The 19,530-nt window shown below is 42.4% G+C and overlaps 1 protein-coding gene across 15 annotated transcripts in view; it reads left to right on the top strand.

Moving 5' to 3' along the window:
- ASPH (aspartate beta-hydroxylase) overlaps positions 1 to 19,530 on the top strand; it is a 386,456-nt gene that overhangs the window by 171,636 nt on the left and 195,290 nt on the right. For 14 of the 15 annotated variants that reach the window (XR_007472942.1, XR_007472943.1, XR_007472941.1 and 11 more), the window contains one exon: positions 15,306 to 15,441. The exons of the other annotated variant lie outside the window; for it this stretch is intronic. Coding sequence is in view for 9 of the 14 variants with exons in the window: in XM_049700865.1 (XP_049556822.1) it covers positions 15,306 to 15,441 (136 nt within the window). In the remaining 5 variants the exon portion in view is untranslated. The remainder of the gene's footprint in view (positions 1 to 15,305; positions 15,442 to 19,530) is intronic. 15 annotated transcript variants of the gene reach the window in all.

Raw genomic sequence — 19,530 nt, 5'->3', positions numbered from 1 at the left:
AACTGTCTTTTTCACAGGTGGTCCTGGGACAATTGGATATCTAAATGCAAAAAATAAAGCTACCTCATACTATATATAAAAGCAAACTCAAAATGGATATAGACCTAAATGTAAGAGATAAAACTATAAAACTTGTAGAAGAAACCATAGAAGTGTTCATAACATTATTGAGTTAGGCAATGGTTTTCTTGGGTATGACACTGAAAGTACAAGTGACAAAAGACAAAATAAATTAGATTTCATCGAAACTTAAACTTTTGTGCTTCAAAGGACATGATCAATAAAGTGAAAGTAAAATCCATAGAATGAGGTAATATTTGCAAGTCATATATCTAACATATATATATATGATATAATAAGAACTCTGAATATAATAAGAACTCTGATAACTCAATATAGAGACAGATAGCTCAGTTAAAAAATGGGGAAAGATTTGAACACTTATTCAAAGAAGATAATGAATGGCTGAGAAGCCTATGTAAAGGTGATCAATGACATTTGTCATTAGGGAAATGCAAATCAAAACCACAATGTGATAGCATTAACCCTCACTGGGATGGCTGCAACAAGAAAGATGAACATTAACAAGTGGTAGCAAGTATGTGGAGAGACTGGAACCCTGGAACCCTGGGGAGGCAGAGGGGTGCAGCCACTTTGGAAAACGATTTGGCGGTTCCTCAAAATGTTAAACACAGAGTTAAGGCCCAGCAGTTCTTCTCCTAGGTGTATCCCCAAGAGAAATGCAAACATATGTTCATACAAAAATGCGTCCCTGAATGTTCTTAGTAGCATTATTCATAATAGAAAAAAAGTGGCCAATCACCCAAAGGTCCATCTAAATGATGAATGAAAGAATAAACAAAATGTAGTGTATTACACAATGGCAATAAAAAGGGAAGACGTGCCAAGGCCCATGGTACAGCATGGAGGAACCACGTGTTCCGTGATTCTATCTATATGAACTGTCTGGGAGGCAAATCAACAGAGGGAGGAAGGGGTGAGAGCCAGGGCCTGAGGAGAGGGCCTGAGGCTGAGCAACTGCTCATGAGTAAGGAGTTACTTTTTGGTGTGATGAAAATGTTCTAAAATTAGATAGTGTCGATGGCTCACAAGTCTGCGAATGCACTAAAAACCACTGAATTGTAAAAAGTTAATTGAGTGAATTTTATGGTATGTGAGTTATGTCTCAGTAAATCTGTTAAAAATTGGGAAACTGTGATATATATGTTGTGCTTCAAGTATGTTGAAAACTAAACGGGTTTCTGGGGGTTGATGAAGAACACCTAACTTAACCATCAGTGAGGCAGTACAGTGAGGCAGGGTAGAGCATCTGCTCCGTAGCCACATTGCCGGGTTTTGTAGGTTTGTCTGTTTCGTTTGGTTTTTCACTAAAGTATAATTGATTTACAATATTACGTTAGTTTCAGGTATATAACCTCATGATTCAGTACTTTTACAGTTTGTACTCCATTAGAAGTTATTACAAGATAATGGCTATAATTCCCTGTGCTACAGAGTATATCCTTGTTACTTATCTGTTTTATACATAGTGGTTTGTATCTCTTAATCCCATACCCCTATCTTGCCCCTCCTCCTTCCCCTCTCCCCGCTGGTAACCACTAGTTTGTTCTCTGTATCTGTGAGTCTGTTTCTGTTTTGTTATATTCATTTGTTTGCTTTATTTTTTATATTCCACATGTAAGTGATAACATTTGTCCTTCTCTGTCTGACTTATTTCACTATGCATAATACTCTCTAGGTCCATGCACGTTGCTGCAGATGGCAGAATTTCATTCTTTTTTATGGCTGAGTAATATTCCATTCTATATATATATACACACCACATCCTCTTTATCCATTCGGCCGTGGATGGCAATACAGTGAAGCAGTTTAGAGCACTGGCTCTGTAGCCACACTGCCTGGTTTTGAATTTTTGGTCTCATTCTTTACTCGCCATGTGACATTGAGCAACACTTCTTCATGCTTCTGTTTCATTATCTGCAAAGTGCCTGTGGCAATAGTGCTTGTTCCGTGGCTGTTTATTTAATAAGTAGGTAGGAAGTGCTCAATCAACATTAGTTATTGTTATCATTTATAATTTTAATTTATGTGTTACCTTGTTTTCATAGGAAAGTATTTTCTAGTTTCTAAAAAATTAGTCGGAAAGCACATTTTGAAATTTTATGTATTATTGAAATAATAACATAACAGCCATCGTGTATGAAATGCCTATTTGTAATCATTGTGCTGAGCACTTTGGTATATAATACTTCTCATCTTTACAACAACTCTTCAAGATAGGTGTCATTGTACCCACTTACGTTTGAGTAAGTAAGGATTAGAGAAACTAAGAGATTTGCCCAAGGCCCTATATTTAATAGGTGAGGGCTGGGATTGGAACTGAGGCCTTCTTATGCTCAAGTCCGTGCCCTCACTGGTACCTCACTACACCCTCAAAGCTACTGAGGTCTGCTCTTACGTCTCGTGTTATTCTCCTTCTAGCCAATTAAATCTTTATTTCTGGGGGCTTCCCTGGTGGCACAGTGGTTGAGAGTCCGCCTGCCGATGCAGGGGACACGGGTTCGTGCCCCGGTCTGGGAAGATCCCACATGCCGCGGAGCGGCTGGGCCCGTGAGCCATGGCCGCTGAGCCTGCGCGTCCGGAGCCTGTGCTCCGCAACGGGAGAGGCCACAACAGTGAGAGGCCCGCGTACTGCAAAAAAAAAAAAAGATTATTAAAATCTTTATTTCAAAATTCTGTTTCTCTGGGCTTGATTTCAGCCCTACCTGTTTTAAGCTCTGCTTCATCTAAGAAGAAAAAAAGCAAGTCCTGGGCATTAATCCCAGCGTCCCCAGCAGCATAGAATCTCAGAGTGTGTGACAGCTGTGGGTTGTGATTGTAAAGTTAGCTTTACTTTACTAACTACCTTGATTTGCAGTAATGTTAATATTGAATATGTTATGACTTAAAGTAATTTCGGGTGACCACTCACCAGTAGTGAGTATGACGAGGCAGAACTTTCTGTATGAGGAACCCAGGGCCCAGAACCATTTAGCTGACACACACTTGCATATCAAGATTTTTTTCCATTTTCAAATTACAGATTTGACTGTTGTGGATCATGGATCATCACCCAGGCATTCCTACTGTAAGATGGGAACCTTCTAGATGGGGTAGCTGCCATGTTTGGCCAAAATCCTTTTAGAATACTTACCCAGATCTGGCCCTTACGTAATGATTAACTGCCATGCATAGCACATTTTCATTTAAATTATTTTCATTGTATGTTCCAGTGAGCTGTAGAGTACAATTTTCTTGAAGGCACGGGACAGTGTTCAGTAAAATGTTATCATCTGTGTTTTTCCATTTTGTTGAATTGTCATTGTTTCCCCGTATTGTGTAGCTTGCAATTTGGCAATTCCGTGCACTGGGGGTGTTAAGAGGCTGTGCAACTTGATGAAAAAAATTTAGAGAAAAATATCCCAGTAGAGTTTTCTCTTTTAGGCATATGTTCATTAAAATTGAGTACTTTTTTTGCCCAAATAACAAATATGAAAACCCTAAGTGTTTTGGGGGTATTTAACATAGAAATTGAAACAAAAATAGATTAATGTTTTTGCTAGGTTATAAATAGAAAAGGGAAAAGAAATCTCTTCCAGTGAGAGGAAAGCCATCATAGTTAAGAAGTTTGCTCTTCTTCTTTTTGAGATTAGCTTTTTGATCCAAATTATTCCATGGCTAATTTAGATGTAAACATGCATGCCTTGAAACCGCTGTAGTAACATGGAGAGCACAACAGCCAATAGCAACTGAAAACCATAGTTCAAAATAACCCTTTTCTATTTTTTTCCCTGCTACCTAACTCTGCATTCATCACTGGGAAAAAGGGAAACTCTTGCATGCTTTTTCTGAGGTTTTCACAGCATTTGCTCTGATAGAAGCATATAGCATCGCTGATAAGTTTTCCCTCCTCATACGGTAGTTTTATTACAGTTGGAGAAGTGCCCAGTAAAACTTGCCAGTGTTGTGACACAGTGCGTAAGAATGATTGATTGAATGATACTCTTCCTGGCATTTTCTCTCAGACTCTGGCTTTTATTAATTAAGAAACCCGTTGTGTATGAATAATGCCACCTGGACAAAAATAGGACTTATACAGGAGTGAATTCGTGGTTCAGCATTCGTATCTGTGTGATTAAATATTTGAATATTTTCGCTGAACTGCTTTTGAAATGAATTGGATTGAGACAGAAGCAAAAGTGTCAGACTTACAGTGGAATTAAGCTATAAAGTAAGAGGATTATCAATTTTATAGAAAAGTAAGTATCATCCTATAAAGAAGTGCTGAAAGCAGTTTCTTAAGATTAACGTAATAGTTTAATCCTATTTTTCTAAATCAGACTTTCGACTTTTGGATTCCAATGATATTTTCACTAAAAATGACAACAAGAGTCCAGAGAATTTACAGAATTCGATGGTTATGTGATTTAAAAGTGAACTTTAGAAGCAGGTTAGTTTTGCTCTCTGCTCTGACACCTTAAGGAAGTCATTTCATCCATCTGGGCCTCGGTTTCTTTCTCTCCAAATGCAAAATAATTGCCTCAGTTCCTCCTCTCCTACAAGGTGCAAAAACAGAACAAAACACAACAAAACACCACCATCGTGGATGTTCCCGTGTGTGTTTAAGTGTGAGCCCTTAATAAGAGCTGACACTCTGCTACGGTTATAGGAGGGTCTAAGATGCCAGTTATAGCAACATATCAAAAGGGTGAAATATTAGAAATTCTTTGAATTATTTCAAACTCAAAGGTCATTTTCTTTCTCAAAGCAAAATTGATGAGTTTTCAATATTTGTCAGTTTTTTAAAAAATGCCTAGAAATTGCCTTTATCTCTGGTCCACCTCGGGAGCTTGCAGTACAATGTTTGACTTACAGACCCGGGCACTACGCTGCAAGCTGCATCTGTAGGTTAGTACGCCATTTGCAGTTCCAAAATTTTTGATCAAGCAGTGTTACCAAAAGCGGGATCCGGCTGCTTACCGCTCAAGAGCTGGCATGCGGGGATGGGGGTGGGGAGAGGGCGAGGTGTGTGGAGGCGGACTCCTGTCCAAAGGACAGCCAGGGGGCAAGAGCTTTTACAGGTGCAGGGAGGGGCTGCGCGCAGAAACAGCACAGGCAGCTCTGACAGTCATCTTGAAATTGGTCACGTGCTGGTCTGACAAGCATCATCTTGATTGGTTTAAGTACAGTTACTCTTCAGTTCCGGGTCGGTTTGTTCCCATTTCCTTGAGGCTAATTCTGGGAATTGTGGCAGCTCATGTCATGGCTACAGTCTGCTCATCGTGTAGTTAATTTCTTCCACCCGGTGAGGGTTTCAGTATCGACAAGACAGCTCACAGGATAGGGCTCAGAATATTATCTGTAGCCCTTGAGGAGGAATTAAAGGTCCATGGCTTTGCTTCCTGACTAAACTGTTATTGTTTTGTCCTGTTTGACTGCTTTTCTTTGCTTCTGCATTTTCTCACTTCTCTGATTAAATGTACTCTTTGGCTAAAGTTTTTCCACAGACAAAAGGCAGGCGGAGGACATGGGGGGCAAGGACCACAGGGTCCTGCTCTGTTTCAGTAGGTCATGATCTGTATCTTAATATACATACGCACCGATGGATGCATGCGCACATACACATTATAGATAACTTGCTTATCTGTTTATCAAGTGGTTTATTATATATATAAACAGAAAGTCTCTGTCAGACTTGCAGCCCCTTGAGATTAGGGGCTTTGGGGTTTTTACTCCCTCCTGACCTAGCCCGCTGCACCGTTCCCCGTGGGTAGAGCAGGGAAGGGACGACAGAACTTTATTTCCCCTTTTACCTTCCTCTGACTGAGAATGTTGGCTGGCATCCCTGCCAATCTGGGCTAGAGTACAGGAATGTGGGTCTCCTTTGCACTCTTGTGTCCTTGAAGCCCTCAGGCTGGCTGCTTCTCCTGGCAATCTGGGCTATCTTTTTGCCTTTCTCCTAGGAGAAGAAACCCCTTTTTTCCCACTCTTTAGAAAGAGCAAAATTCAGTCCTCCAAGACTCTTCTCTTGCCCTGTGCCACGTACTTTATGCTATCCTTTCCGTTCAGTAAGGATACGAGAGACTGTATATACTAAGCGGGAGTGGCCAGACCATTTATAAAAATAGAACCTTGACCTACAATCTGCAGCAGCCTGCCAGGGAAACGAACCCCCTTTCTACAATAAATAAACCAGGAAGCCAGCCTACTGTAGATCAGACTGGCAGGAGGCCAGGTTACTATCTCCAGTGGCAATCCAGAAAGCTAAACAATCACTTCTATCACACTCTGCCCCAAATGGCCAGGACTTGATTGATAACTGACAGCTTTCCTAGTTTTTGTCCCCGCTTCCAACTTAGGACCCACAGAGAAAGTCAAATATGCTCCGCTCACCAATCACCAGAACACCCAGCTTCTAGTCAGCCTGCCTACAGCTTCCCCAGGCCAACAGCCTCCAATCAGGGCACCCCTGAATCCTTCTCTTTTTTCACTAGAAAGTTTTCCCACGTCTCTGCCAAAACACTGGTGATCGTGGCAGACTCCCTTGCTTGTCTGAATAAATAGCCTTTGCTTTTCTCATTTGGTTGGTCCTTGTTTATTTCCACGATAAGAAATGTCAGATGTTTTCCTTTATTTTTATATTCAAACTTGGAAAACAGGAGGTCTGATTAAAATGCACTAGGGGGCTTCCCTGGTGGCACGGTGGTTGAGAGTCCGCCTGCCGATGCAGGGGACACGGGTTCGTGCCCCGGTCCGGGAGGATCCCACATGCCGCGGGGCGGCTGGGCCCGTGAGCCATGGCCTCTGAGCCTGCGCATCTGGAGCCTGTGCTCCGCAGCGGGAGAGGCCACAGCAGTGAGAGGCCCGCGTACCGCAAAAAAAAAAAAAAAGCACTAGGACCAGCAAGAGATTGCTCCTTCAATGCTACTAATTTCCCTAGAGATTTTATTAAGATCAGCTTGCTGTGAGAGCATTGCACGCGCTGTGGTGTTTGCTTGGATTTCGTCACTTCAGCTCGGTGCTCAGGAGGACGCCCCTCTGCCTGGTGTATTCCTTCTAAGGCAGGGGACACTGCCACCCGTGTCTTCTCATCACAGTGTAAAGTATAAGCATGTTTTAGCGAAGATTTAAGTAAACTGACTTTAAAAAATCAGATCTGTAATTCCTAAAATAATTAACTAGAGCCAGCATGTTCTTAGATAATGAGGTAAAAATGGTATACATTTTTAGTAACGCACCACTATTATCAATGCGTTCTAACTCCAACTGAATGCGTACACTTGGCCTGGAATAGTCTTCGACCACATGCCTTCTCTTAATTTAGAGTCAGAACCTTTCAAAGTACACGCACATCTCTGGGACTTCTCAGTAGCCAATGTCTATATTTTCTCAATTCCCTTTTTTCTTAACAGCTAGTCATACACAGTTACTTACCTAATCTTGCTTATGTTAACCTGAGCTCTGTGAATTCCTGTATTATGGTTTGTTCACGTGTTAAAAGTGTCACTCTTCCTGACTTCTTCCATGACTATGCTTTATTTTGCTGCTATAGACTTACTTGATTCCTGATCCCTTCCCATCTGCTGTTTGCTTTCTTAGCTGGATCTAGTTCTAACCTGAACCTGCATTAGTGTTACAAGTTACTTGTGTCCCCTCAAGAATTATATATTGAATTCCTAATCCCGTTAGTACCTCTGAATATGACTGTACTTGGAGACAGGGCCTTTAAAGAGGTAAAGTTAAAATGAGGTCATTAGGGCGGGCCCTAATCTAATGTGACTAGTGTCCTTATAAGAAAAGGAAATTTGGGGCTTTCCTGGTGGCGCAGTGGTTGAGAGTCCGCCTGCCGATGCAGGGGACACGGGTTCGTGCCCCGGTCTGGGAAGATCCCACATGCCGCGGAGCGGCTGGGCCCGTGAGCCATGGCCGCTGAGCCTGCGCGTCCGGAGCCTGTGCTCTGCAACGGGAGAGGCCGCAACAGTGAGAGGCCTGCGTACCGCAAAAAAAAAAAAAAGTAAAAAAAAATCAACAAAGAAGATCTTAAAATTCTCATCATTATCATCATAGCTGTATCCATATATAGCACAGTTACTTTTAGCACATTTAATCTTCTTATAGACTCCTGAGGGAAGTAGTAGTATTTTATGCTCTTTATAAGTGAGGACTCTAAGGCACAGGGTGGTTAAGTAATTTGCCCGATAGCACACAGCCAATAAGTGGCACAGTCAGATTTTCAAACCAGGCAGCCTGGCTCCCATGTTTTACACCCCTAACCACTACACTGTATTGACTTTTATAAAGCTTCTAGAGGGGAAAAGAGAAAAGAAAGCCAAAAGGCATCAGATTTCCCAACAGCAGCACTAAATGTTATATAACGCAATGGATCAATGCTTTCAAAAGTCTATGTAGAAATTATTTACTACCTAGAATTCTGTACATAGTCAAGCCTTCAATCAAGTGTAAGAACAGCTTCAGATAAGTCAGAAAGACAAAGACCAATACCATGTGATATCACTTATATGCAGAATCTGTAAAACAACACAAATGAACATATATACGAAACAGAAAGAGACTCAGAAAACAGACTTGCGGTTGCCAAGGGGGAGGGGGTATAGGGGAGGGATGGATCGGGAGTTTGGGATTAACAGATGCAAACTATTATATATAGGATGGATAAACAACAAGGTCCTACTGTAGAGCACAGGGAAATGTATTCAATATCTTGCGATAAACCACAAAGGAAAAGAATATGAAAAAGTGTGTATATATATATATATATATATATACACACACACGTATAACTGAATTACTTTGCTGTACAGAAGAAATTAATACAACATTGTAAATACTTCAATAAAATTTTTTTTTAAAGAATAGCTTCAGACATTTTTAGAAATTCAGTTTTACCTGTGGTGTGTCCTTTCTCAAGAACACAGATAATCCTTTATCCAGATTAGAATCCAATAATTAGGGAGCCTCATACTGGGCAGAGGTCAGGAGAAGCTCCCTGATGACAGTTGTCCGGCAAAAGCCCAGACACCGACCAGTTCAGAGCAGAGCAAGGCAGGTGGCTCCTGGAGGGCTATCTTCAGAGAAAGAAAATAATAGCTTACATGATGTTTTTGGCAAAGCGTAGAATAGTATAAGAGGTTTTACAGCACCCTTGCAGGGCTATAAAGAAGAAACAGTGATAAGGCCATTACAGAATTAAGCCAGAGCAAAGGAGGCAGAATCTATAAATGCTGCATGTGACATGAAGAGTAATTGTTACAACTCAGTAAAACCCAGATGTGAGTTTACCCAGATGTATGAAAGGTTTGTGACATGAGCTGAACTGCTAGATGGAGACGAGGGAAAAGACATCAAATCGTTAACTTGTTCCCTTCCGTGACAGAAAATGAGAGATCAAGTCTAGAATTAATAAATCAAGAGATAGCAAAATATAAACAGATTACTTAGATAGAAGCAGGCAGATATGAGAAAACAATATTTAAAGGGATTAGTTGGGGGTTGGACTCTGGGGAAAACTGGAGTAAGGTACTGCTGCTTTCATTGTAAGACTTGTAGTAATATTTGACTTTAAAAAAAATGTGTGTGTCTTAATTGAATGAAGGGAAATAGTAAGGGAAATAGTTAAGAATTAGTCTGCTCCTCTAAAGGCTTTCCGCAAGAAATCAGTGTTAGGAGAAGCCTTTAAAAATAGGACTTAATCTGATGTGGAAGAGAAAAGTGTGCCGTCCAGGCGGGGTGAGCAGAATATCTGGGAAAGGAGGAAATGGCCCTGAACTGGAGGGAGGGTGTGGGTTAAGGAGAGCTGGCGCACAGTTTGGGATTGATGAGGCTTGAAACCGGGAAGTCCATCTCTAGATGACTGAGCGCCAAATATAGCTGAGGTGTAACTGAGAGGCGAGTGCTGATGACGGGTTTACGAGGCCATGAGGCACTGTGAAAACAAGCGAATCTCTGTTTTCTAAAGCCTGTGTAGCCAGAAGAAGAAACGTGAATCAGAAGCTGTTGTCTTCTGGGCAACCAACTCAAATACTAACCCTATGAGTTTCTCTTTTCAGTTTCATGAAATGAATGAATTTAGGGTCAAGGAAGTAATAGGTCAAATGAAACCTTTAAAAATGTAGGCATGGCCCGGTCTGTGTAAGCCTTCAAGTTCCTGTTGGAATTTCCTAAAAAGCGGAATTTTTTGCCGAGTCAGACAACTAATAATGTTACTGTAGAGAAAGTACATTTCTTCTTTCCTCCTCCTTCTTGCTCCTCCTACCCCTCCCCCCCATCCCCCCTCCCTTTCTCTCTCTCTCTCTCACGAGCACACACGTAATTAGGTTTGGTCTTTAATCCCCTGTAACCATGTGAATGTTTCACAGTGCAGTTCATTGGTTTGTGCTTGAAAATGCCATTTCCGGGTCCCATTCCAGATTTCTCCCTGATGCCCGTAAAAGAGACCCTGCCACGTCTTTCCAAAGCTGAAAAACACCCCCAAGCAGAATCCTTACTTGAGTAGAAAAAATGTTTCTGTTGAACACGTAGGGGATCGTGATGGTTGTGACCTTTGTGTTTTTCATCATGTCACCAGGTAGAACTGGTGTGATCTGGTTAGCCCAGTTTTCCCCAGTTGTCAGCGTGCGCCCCCTTTGAGACACACCCATTCCCAGCCAGGGACACCTTGTTCCACCAGTATGTGCCCAGTGTGTACCCTGTAAGTCACAGGAGACGGGGACCCACGGCCGCTCTGCTGCCCCAGAGGGGCGCAGGGCCCCGAGCCCACCGCAGCCTGACACCCTCCTCCCACAGGTGCCCCGGGGATAATCAGGGGGCACCTCAGAGCCGGTTCTGGTGCTAGATTGTGAGACCTTAGGCTCAGTCACCGGCCCAAGTGCTCTGTCATCCCTAAAGTGGAAAAGTCTCCACTGCACTCACAGTACAGACACTTCCAGTTGTCAAATTCCACGACAAACTACTGAACTCTAAAGAGGAAATGCTGAGTGGCTGTTTCATGATGAAAATAAATGTCCGTGCAGGGTCTGCTCAGCACTGAGCGTACTGAGCAGGTCGGTGGCACTGCCGCAAGAGTGTTTCCAGCTTGGGACCGACTGGGAGACCCTGCATCTGGTTGCTCCTTTCAGCCAGACTGTCCTTCAGCACCCCTGCGGCACGTATAACAGGGGCAAACAAGAAAGTTTTTTTAAAAAGTCATCACTATTCCCGGAAAAGTCCCTCTGCAGCGACACTTCCCTGGGGGGACCCTGGGGAGAGGGGTGCGGAAGGGGGCAGGAACGACATTTCACATGTAAAAGACAGCCTGCCCTTAAAGAAAATTTAAACATTTTATTTAGTGATGCAGTCACTTGAACATTTTCCCTAGGGCTCTGTGGCCTATTTTAGGAACAAAAGATCAGCTCTTTCCAAAGATGCCCCTAAAATCAGCCTTCAAAAGAAATGAAAGAAGCCACTAAAGTACTGGGAGGGCAGAGGGTGAGAGCCTGCCTGCCATATCAGGCACTGATAACCTCATTCGAGAAGTAATTTCAAGTGTTAGAGAGGTGATTCTCCCCTGTCTTTGTGGCAGTTGAACATGAATTAGACAGATTTATCTAACAACTTGAATAAGTTACAGTAGCTGCGGGGAGCGTTGGCAGTTTAGGTACATTTGGGGAGATGCATCTGGGGTGCATTCTCTTTCCATGATCTTGGGATTCTTGAGAAAACCGTGGTCTTCTCTCACTCTGGGGACCTGCCTAAGTGAGGGTTTTTGAGTATCTCTTAATTGCAATGCAGTCTTTGACTTACTATTTATGAATTACCTTCTTGGGATGAAATAATATTGAAATTGTTACCAAACCAGGTTCGTTTACCAGGTTCGCAGCAGCAAAGAAAGGATTTATTCACAGGCAGCCAAGGGAGGAGACGGGAGAACCAGTCTCAGATCTGCGTCCCTGAAGGCAAGGAGCTTGAGATATTTATGGGATAAAGAAGTAGGGTGATCTTAGGGGTGGGGAAAGGTGATTGGATGTAGGGAAAAGGTGAGGTAATCAGTGGTCTGCCCAAGGTGTTTCTAAGTTACACGCTTCTTCATGGAATGTATGTGTAAAAACGGAGGGACTTCCCTGGTGGTCCAGTGGTTAAGACTCCATGCTCCCGATGCAGAGGGCACAGGTTCGATCCCTGGTCGGGGAACTAAGATCCCACATGCTGCATGGCATGGCCTAGAAAAAAAATTTTTTTAATAAAACAAAATAAATAGATAAAATAAAATAACAGTGGAGGCACTTAGCATGATCTGAGTGTGCAGGTTTTGGTCCTTGACATCAAACAGTCATTCATCAGACACCTATACAGGCCCAGTTTTAGGGTCAGTGGTCCCAACCAGCCTTAGCCAGCTGGAGCTTGAACTAGACACAGCTGACTCCAAGTGCCTAGAAAACAACTCAGGCAAATGTCTTATTGTTTAGGCTAACATGAAGCTTGGAGGGTACGCAATTTGCAAGAAAATAATTAAGGCGAGCGTGGGTAGTAAAGTAGGCTGCAAGCAGATATATAGCAAACTATAAGACAAACTCAAGAATTTCTGTTAGTCACCAAGTTTCTGTTAACCCAATGGGGCACAGTTTCAGGGTGGTTTTTTTAACTTTATGGGGCATGGTTTCAAGATTATTTGTGGACAGATGATCCACACCAGCAGAGAGCATGGTGATGATAAGAGCAGCTCCAGATTTTGACACAAATCAGTGGGTAGGTTTCATAGAAATATAAAATCAATTGGTGCAGCTACTGTGGAAGACAATATGGACGGTCCTCAACAAGTGAAAAATAGAACTACCAAGTGACCCAGTAGTCCCATTACTGGGTCTATATCCAGAGAAATGCAAATGTAATTCAAAGTAAAATATTTTGAGATATCTGCACTTTTGCGTTCATTGTACCCTTATCCACAATAACCAAGATATAGAAACAACCTAAGTGTCCATCAGTGGATGAGTGGATAAGGAAGATGTAAGACACACACACACACACACACACACACACACACGCACACGCACGCGCACAATGGAACACTATTCAGCCACGAGAAAAGAAATCCTGCCATTTGTGACTTGGACGGACCTTGAGGGCACCAAGTGAGATAAGCCAGACACAGGAAGACAGATACTGTGTGGTATTACTTACAATGTGGAATCTCAATTAAAAAAAAAAAGTAAGACTCATAGAAACAGAGAGTGGAAAAGTGGCTGGCGGGGGCTGGAGGCGAAGGAAGTAGGGAGAGGTTTGGGTAAAGGGTACAGACTTCCAACTATACGATGGATAAGGTCTAAGGACCTGATGTATGACATTGAGACCGTAGTTGACAACACCGTATTGTAAATTGAAATTTGCTAAGGGAATAGAAGTAAAATATTCTCACTCCCAAAATATCAAATAAATAAATATATGAGGTGATAAATGTGTTAATTAATCAGGTGGGGGGATTCCTTTCACAATGTATATGTATATCAAATTACCACGATCTACATTTTAAATATCTTACAATTTTATGTGTTAATTAAGCCTCAAAGCTGAATTTTTTTAAAAAAGAAATGTCAATAGACTCAAAGTAACACGGGGGAAAAAATTGGTATAAAATCAGTATCTAATCTTAAAACCTACCGCTTGCCCTAGAATATTGGAATATACCTAATGTGGTCACACAGTGTCACAAGCGTTCCCTGGGTTTGGCTGAAGTTGGTACCATGTCTTCACACAAATCTCTGAGTGTATCTGTCTTTGGTGGAGTCCTCTGCTCGTGCCGTCTTCCTGGCTCCTTCTTGGTTTTCCTACGTTGAATTGTTAATTCATAAAGCACGCGTTGGTAAAAACACTTTACACCTTCTCTTGTGCTTTGCCCCACCTGTAATTGGTCATCCAGTCTTCTCTTGAATACTTCAAAAGATAGAGACCCCTGTTTTATTTTATTTTATTATTATTTTTGGGGGGTACGCGGGCCTCTCACTGCTGTGGCCTCTCCCGTTGAGGAGCACAGGCTCCGGACGCGCAGGCTCGCGGGCCCAGCCGCTCCGCGGCATGTGGGACCTTCCCAGACAGGGGCACGAACCCGCGTCCCCTGCATCGGCAGGCAGACTCTCAACCACCGCGCCACCAGGGAAGCCCGAGACCCCTGTTTTATAAGGCAACTCGGCCCATTTTCGGAGCACGCTAATTGTTGCTTCCATCTTTTGTATGTGTTTGTAACTCATCAGCTTTACTTCCTTGCTCTTGAGCCCCGATTCTCGTTGAAATCATCTGTTGTGTTCTTCGCTATCCGGGTACCCGTAGACTCCACGACCACATCCACTTCCCATGCAACGTAGAAATGTTTGAAATTATGAATGTTTCAAAATCCTGGTTTCTCTGTGTAACCTAGCCTCTTTCATGCCGTTTTCGTTCTTTTCTCCTGATAGTACTTCCCCCTAGGCTGCCACTCCGGATGCTTGCCCTGGCCTGCTGTCCCCCATGGCACCCACCCCTCTGCCATCTCCACTGCTCATCAGTATCGCTGTGCAGTGAGGGTTCCCGGGAGGAGAGCCTGTCCTTCTCCTCCCATGGGATCTACCCCCACCAGCCAGGCACTTACTGACAGAGCCTAAGGCACCCTCAAAGTGAGAAGTCAAAGAAATGTTTTTGTTTGGCTGAATTCTAAACACGAGGACATTTATTGACTTTGTTTTGCTACTAATTTTATAACACGTCACATGCTCCAATGGACACTTTCCCAATGTTCTTGAAAGTTTAGTTAATATTTACCACGTTGAATGGCATCTTTATGAGGACCTCTATTGGGAGGTGGAATTAAGTCTGTGATCTGTATTCCAGTTTGGACGCTGGAGTGTCACGTGGACTGTACGGCAGGGTCCTGATGTAATGATGCTCAACAAGATTAGTCCTCCTGGTTGGTTAGGGTCTGTGAAAAAAATGACCTTTAGGCAGACGTGAAAACAAATGTTAGACGGAACTGCTCTCGGCGGTTCCTGGGAATTACTGAAACGTTTATGCTGCGAAGGCACTTGGTTCTGAAAACTGATGATTAGGTGGGTTTTTTTACACCCTTGACAAGAGGTCCTAGAGGAAATTGAAATAAGTAACCTAGATGAGAGGGAACATTTCATTACTTATTAATCAGACAAACAAAAAGCTGAGCGTCACTTATAAGGTGTTTAACCAGGCATATTTTCAGTCCAGTAAAACCAGAATCTTCCCTCTAGTCCTTAGAAAGAAACTGGAAGTTAATCCGAGATGAAGGCCTTGCAGTGATGGATAGAGCCCAGGGCCTGTTTCTGCCTGAAGATGAGAACCTGAGGGAAAAGGGTGACTGGAGCCAGTTTACACTGTGGCAGCAAGGTGAGCGTGCTACTTCCAGATCATTCTCGGCAACCTGATGGGAAGGGGGGACTTCTGCCAATACCTCCCAGAGCTAGGGTTCCCTGACTTAAAGGAAACTACCTGGGAAACCCAGATTATGAAAATCTATTTGTTGCTTCTTGAAACTATGTAGGAACACTCGTGTGTGTGTGTGTGTGTGTGTGTGTGTGTGCATGTAAATATATGGGTGTGTATATGCATGTGTGTATTTGGATAAATATATATATATGTTGTATTTTGATTTTCCTGGTCTTTCCTGTTAAATGATATGTTACAAAGAGTAACCCTACTGTACAGACGTAACTGAAGAGCCCACCATGTGCTCATCGACGCCTTAGAAAGGAGCTTTCCTGAGCCTCTTTTGCTCCTGTACCTTGGAGACGATGTTGCGTGCCAAAATGATACCACCGCGGTGAGAGCCGTTGGGGTGATGACAAACCAGAGTGACAAGTCAATAATAACTAGTGTCTGAGCTCATCAAGAATAGGAAGAGGGCTTCCCTGGTGGCGCAGTGGTTGAGAGTCCGCTTGCCAATGCAGGAGACGCAGGTTTGTGCGCCGGTCTGGGAAGATCCCACATGCCGCAGAGTGACTGGGCCCGTGAGCCATGGCTGCTGAGCCTGCGCGTCCGGAGCCTGTGCTCCGCAACGGGAGAGGCCACAAGAGTGAGAGGCCCACGCACCGCAAAAAAAAAAAAGAATAGGAAGAGGTTCACAGTCAACCTAATATTCCTTGAGCTGAACCCAGGCCCAGGTACACAGACAGGGCCTCAATCTGTGTGTGTCCAATGAGTTAATATATCAATCTGTCCTCAAAATGAGGAGCACTGAATTTTATCTTTAAAGCTCTCTCCAATTCTCTTCTGGAAAATTCAAGTTAACCTGGGTTAACGGTAGCTGAACAAAAGTAAGTCTATTTTGAAGACTAAACAGCATGTGTCACACATCTTTAGCTGCAGAAAATAAATTGAGAGGATGATAAGCAGTTGGTTTATATCATGGGACAAATAGCACTGTTGTTTATGTCGGTATGCTTTCAGAATACTAAGATTTACACGTCAGAGAAAGAAGAACAACTTCAGTAATATTTTCAGGGAAATGTCCAACAGAAGAGACATCACATGATTTCAAGTGACTGTGTCAGCTTTTTGCCAGCAAGATTTTTTTAAATAGAGCTGTGATAAGGTCAATATGTGAACAACGTGCTAATTTTGTCTATTGGCATCTCACTATATGAGTCAATTCTGTTGGCCGTAAGCATTCCCCAGTTCATCTGATGGCTCCATTCCATCAACATCCTCATGCTTCATGGCTTCCTACATTAAGTCTTCAGAATAGTATGCATCCTGGCAGTAATTTCTGGAAACCATAGTCTCTGCTAAAAGCACATGCTTTAATAAGGTTGAAATATGCAGAGCATTATGGGGCATAGAAAAGTGTTAAACAAGAAAAGAAATAAATAATGGAGACAGTTTCATTGGGGGCAGCATTTTGACTTTTAAGGTTTTTGGGTATTTAAAAAATTTTTTTAATGGTAGCACAGTACATATAACTTAAAATTTACCACCTTACCTGTTTTCAAGTGTACATTCAGTGGGGTCATGTATATTCATATTTTCACGCAACCAATCTCTAGAACTGAGTTTCATCTTGCAAAACTCAAACTCTGTACCCATTAACAACACTCCCCACTGCCCTCCCCCAGCCCTTGGCAACCACCGTTGCACCTTCTGTTTCTATGAATTTACTACTTCAGACACTTCATAGAAGTGGAATCATACAATATTTGTGAACTTATACATTTTCATATATTTTGATTATACCTGATTTTCCATGAATTAGAGTAATTTCTTAAAATATTTACTTCCTTGATCTTTGTTAAATTCTTCTTCCCACTGAGTGGAATTTGCATGTTCCTTTTTTTTCCTCTCTCCTTAAGTTTGACAAAGTGATCTAGTATGTTCTTTAAAACCTCAAATTATATCTCACCTTATTTTGATTTTTTTCTAATTCCTGCTTTTATATTTTTCTTCCTCCTCATGTTCTTGTTGTTGTTTATTTTATCCGTTTTTTCTAAACTTTTCAATCAGAACTTCTTAGTAAGTTTATTTCCATTCTTTCATCTTCATTAATAAAAGCATTTAAGGCTATGGACTGATCTCTAGATTTAGCTTTCGATACTTTCCTTAAGCTATAATTTATATTTTCACTTGTATTATTCCCCCCAGAAACAACTTCATTTTTATCTCAATTTCCATTTCGATTCAAAATAATTTAGAAGTGTGTGTCTGTGTTTTATAAGTATCTGTTTTCCAATCAGTTGCAGTCAATTAAATAGAAATTAATTTCTAGTTTTATTTTATCATCATAAAATAATACAACTCCCATAGTTGCTCTTTTAAGAAGTTTTATTAAGGTTCTTGGTGGTCTTTTGTTTGTGGTTCCAGGCTTCTGTGAGAAACCCAGTAACTGTTTTCTGGAAACAAATTTCACAGTTTAAAGAATTTTGAAGGCAGCTAGTATTGTAGCTTGCATAGAAGCAGGGTGGCACCCCTGAAGGCAGATGCCCTGTTGGCCTGGAGACAGAAGGGAGGGAATCCTGCAGCAGGAGGGGTCAGGAAGATGAGGGGAGGGAGATGGCGGGGTTGTTTCTTAGCCACACTGAGAGCTCAGATTCAGACAGGAGGCCCATGAGGATCTGACTTGTGAAGACTTAGAGGTTGTCTAGCCTAGTTAGGAAAGGATGCTGCTGGAATCTTGAAGGCCTTGAAGCTATGGCTGCAAGCTTCATTTCTATCCATATGTAAGTGGGAATCATGGAAGTTCTCTAAGTAACCCAACCATTTCTGAAGTATATTTATTCCTTTGTAAATGATCAACGTTTTTGAGTTGGAGGAAAAAAAAAAGACCGAATCAACAAATATACATAACTAATTTTTCCCCACAGATGTTTTCAAATTGCTGTGTGAATGTTACAGAACATCTGTTTTGCTCGTTTATTGTTTTAACGATGAACGCTAAAACATAGTGTTAACAAATATGCCACACATGCACAGTCACGCTTTCTTCCAGAGCCCATGGGAGATGGTGCTAACCCATCCCAGTAGCCTTTCTGGATGAGCTCAAGCTGAACCTCTGAATCCTGCTCAACACAGTGTTCTAGGTAGCCACTGTCAACTGATCAGAGTTGTCATGCAAGATGAACCTATTGTCATCCCAGCAGTAAAGCCTTGAAACTTCAGAGAGATACAACCCAGAACCTTTAAAAATCTCACCTCCATGATATCCCTCATAAAGTGTATTCTTCACATGTAGATGAAATATTCAGTTGGTTCTTTCAGATTTGCATCAGCAGTTAGATCTCTTTCTGGGGCTGTTTTTCCCAAAGAAACAAAGTTTATCACTTCTTGAAAGTTACTTTAAACTGTGTGAGAAATAATAAATTACAAACAAAACCACACTGAGTTCAGCTGCTGGGCAGTTTTCTCCTCCGCGGAATGGTTTGTTCTGCACAGTTATGTTCAAATCCAAGACGCGACATAGTGAAAATCATGCTTTAAAGCATAGCCTTTGGAGACCGAGGATCCTGAGTTGGGGTCCTGGCTGCACCACTTGTTAGTGTGTGATGTGGGCTTGTTCCTGACTCTCTGAGCCTCAGATTCCTCAGCTGAAAAATGACGATGAAAATAGTGCCTCGACCGCCTGCCGATGCAGAGGACAGAGGTTCGTGCCCCGGTCCTGGAAGATCCCAGATGCCGCGGAGCGGCTGGGACCGTGAGCCATGGCCGCTGAGCCTGCGCGTCCGGAGCCTGTGCTCCGCAACGGGAGAGGCCACAGCAGTGAGAGGCCCGCGTACCGCAAAAAAAAAAGAAAAAAAGAAAAGAAAATAGTGCCTCGAGTATGGGGTTGTTACCAGGATCAGTGAGCAAAGGTCTGACATACAGAAAAATGATAGCGATTCTAGTTTTTATTACATAATAAGCATACATTATGTAACAGTAATGGAGACATCCTTAGGTCGCCGTTAAGAGCATGGACTCTGGGTCCAGTTGGACTGGAATTCCCGCTCT

The sequence above is a fragment of the Orcinus orca genome, chromosome 17 (assembly GCF_937001465.1).
Source record: "Orcinus orca chromosome 17, mOrcOrc1.1, whole genome shotgun sequence".
Classification (NCBI taxonomy): Eukaryota; Metazoa; Chordata; class Mammalia; order Artiodactyla; family Delphinidae; genus Orcinus; species Orcinus orca.
This window is presented reverse-complemented; position numbering and strand designations above follow the sequence as displayed.